At 42.4% G+C, this 5,653-nt stretch overlaps 1 protein-coding gene across 1 annotated transcript; it reads left to right on the top strand.

The window, feature by feature from the left end:
* Window positions 1-2,222: 2,222 nt before the first annotated feature.
* Window positions 2,223-4,507, top strand: LOC129691635 (60S ribosomal protein L30-like). Its single transcript, XM_055627788.1, has 2 exons — window positions 2,223-2,232; window positions 4,152-4,507. The coding sequence occupies exons 1-2, from the start codon at window positions 2,223-2,225 to the stop codon at window positions 4,505-4,507; spliced, it is 366 nt and encodes a 121-aa protein (XP_055483763.1).
* Window positions 4,508-5,653: the final 1,146 nt, after the last annotated feature.

Genomic DNA, 5,653 nt, shown 5'->3' with positions numbered 1-5,653 from the left:
CACAATAGCAAAGAAGTAGAACTAAACTAGATGTACATCAATTGATAGATGGATAATGAAATATGCATATGCACATGGAATTGTATTCAGCGATTTAAAAACGTGGAACTGAAATTTGCAGAAGAATGGATCCAGCTGCAAAAGCGTGAATGGAACTAACACAGACTCAGAAAGACAAACAGCCACATATTCTTTCTCATATGCAGCTCTTGCTTCTACTATATACATGTATATATATGCATACATATTCAGTTATTTGGGAGTAAATGTAGGTATATATCATGAAACTAGAAAAGGACCACAGTGGAACTAAAGACACTTCAGAAGAGGAGTCATGGAAAGTTTAATAGAATACATGTGACGTGCAAGTGGGGTGAGGAACACTGGAGCTACAGGTGAAGAGCAAGTGTGGGGGATTGGGGAAGAGGGACTAACCAAAACACGTGTGTGTGTGTGTGTGTGTGTGTGTGTGTGTGTGTGTGTGTGTGTGTGTGTGTGAAAATGCAGGAAAAAAAATCCCTGTAACTTTGTATTCTAATTTTAAAAACCAGAACACTCGTAGATTGTTGAAATGTTAGAACTGGAAGGGACCTGAGTTGGAAACAGTCTAAAGTCCAACTTTCTATTGATTTCATACTTGATGAAAATGGAGAAAGGGAGATCTGATAAGGAATTACTGCACATAATAACTGGGTACAGTGACCCCAAACTGGGCACAAAAGAACAAGGAATAAGAAATGGGTACTTTGCCACATGTGTTCAATGTTGCTCTTTATGGAGAAATAGGATTAAGTACCTTTTTGAGAGAAAGTATTTCTTTTAGTTTTCTGCACTCAGAAACGAGGCTACACTAAAATAGAAGAAATTTTGAAACAAACTTTTGGGAACTAGGCCAAACTTCAAGATAATTCAAGTACATAGGGTAAAGCATTATGCTAATAATGAAAAACAATGTCTCCCAAATAAGTCTTAGAGGCATCAATGTGCAGTTGTCTGTTCTCGAGCAAGCCAGTCGTCTTTCTGACTTTGTCATCTATCTCCCATAGAGACAGACTGAGGCTGCAGTGTGGGTCACAGCAGTAATTCCAGCTCTTAAGAAGCAAAGACAGTACTCTATGCTTAAAACAAGAAGGAAACTATAAGAGGATGAGCTGAAAAGACAGTGGAGGATCTTTTCAAACAGCTGTTAAGAAAGGAGCATCAAGGGAGCATCTGCAGTTGATAGTTAAATTAAAGAATAGAGGGACTTCTTTCAACAATGCTCTACAGCCCTGGTTTAGAAACAGAGAAGGCTGAGAGGGTTTAGCCAGGGTAGATATTACTTTCTTTCTGTTTTATAACAATAATACCTCCATTAATGAGTGCTCTGGGAATAAAACCCTTTACTATGAAAACAGGCCATCTGCAAAACAAAAACACATCCATAAATCAAGACAGCAAAACATTTGTAGCCTTACGGCAAAATTGCTTGGTCCGCAGTTGCTTTCTGTCTTGGATCAGGATTCTACACTAGATCAACATGTAAGATCTGCAAAGATTATCTTCTGCCCCAGGTCCCCCTGACCGATTCCAAAGACCTGACATTTTTGTTAACTTCAGCGCCCCCTCCCCCCTTAGCAAACCTGGGACAGATTTGATGATCAGCATTGTTGCTGTTGATTGCAAACTGCTGGTGTCCCTCTTCCGTTTGTCCCTCTAGCTAGGGCTCTGTGTCTCCTGTGCTTTCCATCTGACTGTGTAATCATATTAATTTTTTTTTTCTTAAAGGAAAATTTTGTTTTGCAATGTTAGGTTTGTCCCCAGAAGGCTCCCATTCTGGTGGCTCAATTCCCTATGCTACTGAGAAGTGGGAAGACCTAGCAGGCTGTGAGCATTGGGTCACCAGAGGAACCATACTTAAAAGGCTTGATGCCCAATTGGAAAGAATAGTTTAGGACTCAAGGCACTAGTTGGTTACTGGAGAGTAGGTGATTATAAAATACTTTTCAGGCTCCCCCCCAACCCCCGCCTTCTCTCTCGTAGGTGACTTCATCATGTAACACCATCTGTCATGTTATGGCTGAGTCAGAAGGCCCTTCCAAAGAGTGGCAGGATGGGGCCCCCCAATGAATTGTAACCTTACAGCTAAGCTAAATTAACCTCCTTTCTATAGAATACCAGGCCTTGGGCATTTTGCATTAGAAACACCAAACAGACTGTGAGAGGTGTCAACTTAAAGGGGGATGAGTGCAGGTAATGGGGGTTGGGATCTGATCTGATCTGATCTGATCTGATCCAAGGCCAGAGAGGTATCTGGCATAACATGGCGAGAAGTACCAAATCAATGTCCCAGCATCTGCAATGACCTAGCTCTTTCTTTACGTGGCATAGGGTGGCATGGTAAAAGGGTGATGGGTCCCTAAGGAAGGAACTCTCCTGACCCCTGCATTTCTTGTTAGGTTCTACTCTCTGGGACCACACTGGGAATCAAGTTTTCAACACAGAAATCTTGAAGACAAATATTTGCTGCAAATCAAAACAACCCTGAGATTTCACCTTACACCCATCAGAATGGCCAAGATGAAAAACTCAAGTGACAACACATGCTGGAGAGGTTGTGGAGAAAGGGGAACCCTCCTCCACTGCTGGTGGGAATGTAAACTTGTACAACCACTCTGGAAATCAATCTGGTGCTTTCTCAGACAACTAGGAATAGCGCTTCCTCAAGATCCAGCCATGCCACTCCTAGGCACATACCCAAAAGAGGCTCAAGTACACAAAAAGGACATTTGCTCAACCATGTTTGTAGCAGCTTTATTTGTAATAGCCAGAAGCTGGAAACAGCCCAGATGCCCCTCAACTGAATAATGGATGCAGAAACTGTGGTACATCTATACAATGGAGTATTACTCAGCAATGAAAAATAAGGAAATCATGAAATTTGCAGGTAAATGTTGGGACCTGGAAAGGATCATCCTGAGTGAGTTGTCCCAGAAGCAAAAAGACACACATGGTATATACTCACTCATATAAACATACAACATAGAATAAACCCACTAAAATCTGTACATCTAAACAAACTAAGCAAAAGAGAGGACCATAACTAAAATGTTCAATTCCCATCCTGAAAGGCAAAGAGGATGGACATCAGAAGAAAAAGAAAACAGGAATCAACCTAGGAACCTGCCACAGAGGGCCTCTGAAAGCCTCTGCCGTGCAGAGTGTCAAAGCAGATGCTGAGCCTGATGGCCAACTGACGGGCAGAGTGAATGGAATTTTATGTAAGAAGTGGGAAATAGTAAGAGCTGGAGAGGACAGGAACTCCACAAGGAGAGCAACAGAACAAGATAATTCGAACACAGGGAACTTCCCAGAGACTCATACTCCAACCAAGGACTATCTGTGGAGATAACCTAGAACCCTGACAATGCAGCCATTTCTGATGAGAACTGATAGACTAAGATCAGAAATAAGGAGAGGAGAACCTCCCCTATCAGTGGACTTGGGGAGTGGCATGCATGCAGAAAGGGGGGGAGGGTGGGACCGGGAGGGGAGGAGGGTGGGGCTTATGGGGGGATACAAAATGAATAAAGTGTAATTAATAAAAGTTAAAAAAATACTTCATTTGCAAGGTGAGCCCAAGTAATCCCGGTAAAGAAGAGAAAGAAGAAAAGGAAGGATAAAAGAGAGTATAGTAATGATACTTTTGTTGTGATACTGTGAGGCTCAGTGCCACTGGACACCTGTGAGAGATGGTACAGAGCTATGTCTGAACAAACTGGGACATTCATTTGCCACGTGTACCTGAATGTGGAGGAGGGCTGTTCTTAGGTATGCTCACTCCTCAGTTCTGATCTACCCCGTGGATGGGCAAATTGCTGTTTTACAGCTAGGGAACCCTCCCAGACAGAGTGACGCAAATGTTTATGGTAGAAAACGCTAAGTGTGAGGAAGGCAGGCACCAGGAGAAAATCTACAATAGTAACTTGTCAGTATCTTTCAAAAATGTAAACACCCTTTCAAGCAGTTATGGCAGGTCTCCTATATAAACTTATGTACTTTAGAAATAAACACATATGCATCCACGGCATTCACTGCCCAATCATTTAAGTAATAAAACATTGGACACATCTTGGTGGCTGATTTTAGTTGGGGATTGTCCTGCCCCTCAGGCAGGAAGACGGTGGCCACAAAGAAGATGAAAAAGTCTCCGGAGTCGATCAACTCTAGGCTCCAATTTGTTGTGAAAAGTGGAAAGTATGTGCTGGGATACAAACAGATTCTGAAGATGATCAGACAAGGCAAGGTGAAATTGGTTATCCTCGCCAACAACTGCCCAGCTCTGAGGAAATGTGAAATAGAATACTATGCCCTGTTGGCTAAGACTGGTGTCCATTACCACAGTGGCAATAATATTGAACTGGGCACAGCGTGTGGAAAATCCTGCAGAGCATGCACACTGGCCATCTTTGACCCAGGTGATTCTGATATTATTAGAAACGTGCCAGAACAGACTGGTGAAAAGTGAACAGGAAAGATTTCCTTTAATAAACTTTACTAGAGATCCTTTAAAAAAAACAACAAAATATTAGACATGACCTCAGCATTCATCAGAAGGGAGCTTTTAAATGATCTACACTTGTCAACACCAAAAAAAAAAAAAAAAAGATAATAACACATTAAGTTTTTTTAATTCTTTTTTTTATTAATTACACTTTATTCACTTTGTATCCCCCCATAAGCCCCTCCCTCCTCTCCTCCTGGTCCCACCCTCCCACCCCCTTCTTCACACATGCCCCTCCCCAAGTCTACTGATAGGGGAGGTCCTCTCCTTCCTTCTGATCTTAGTCTATCAGATCACATCAGGAGTGGCTGCATTGTCATCTTCTGTGGCCTGGTAAGGCTGCTCCCCCCCTCAGGAGGAGGGGATCAAAGAGCAGGCCAATCAGATTATGTCAGAGGCAGTCCCTCTTCCCATTACTATGGAACCCACTTGGACACTGAACTGTCATGTGCTACATCTGTGCAGGGGTTCTAGGTTATCTCCATGCCTGGTACTTGGTTGGAGTATGAGTCTCTGGGAAGACCCTTGTGTTCAAATTTTCTGATTCTGTTGTTCTCCTTGTGGAGTTCCTGTCCTCTCCTTCCACTTCTTACATAAGATTCCATGTGCTCTTCCCAACAGTTGGCCATAAGTCTCAGCGTCTGCTTTGATAGTCTGCAGGGCCTTTCAGAGGCCCTCTGTGGCAGGTTCCTAGATTGTTTCCTGTTTTCTTCTTCTTCTGGTGTCTTTCCTCTTTGGCTTTCAGGATGGGGATTGAGCATTTCAGTCAGGGTCCTCTCTCTTGATTAGTTTCTTTAGCTGTATGGATTTTAGTGGGTTTATCCTTTATTACATGTCTATATGAGTGAGTATATACTGTGTGTGTCTTTCTGCTTCTGGGATAGCTCACTCAGGATGATCCTTTAGCAAGATGCATAATGTTTTGAATACAGCAGTATGCTGCCATACATGAGGTGCATATTTACATACGTTCTTTCACATATGCATAGGGTATCACTGCGAAAATACCAGTGACTAGAGACAATGATTGATTGCTTTGCCACAGAAACTGAAGGTAAGAAGAAAGGCAGATGAGATGAAAGAGTAACATTTTAAAATAGTAATCTGTTC

Source organism: Psammomys obesus, unplaced genomic scaffold, assembly GCF_907164565.1.
Source record: "Psammomys obesus unplaced genomic scaffold, mPsaObe1.curated_primary_1811, whole genome shotgun sequence".
NCBI lineage: Eukaryota > Metazoa > Chordata > Mammalia > Rodentia > Muridae > Psammomys > Psammomys obesus.
Note: the sequence above shows the minus strand (reverse complement) of the source record. Positions and strands in the feature narration are given on the sequence as shown.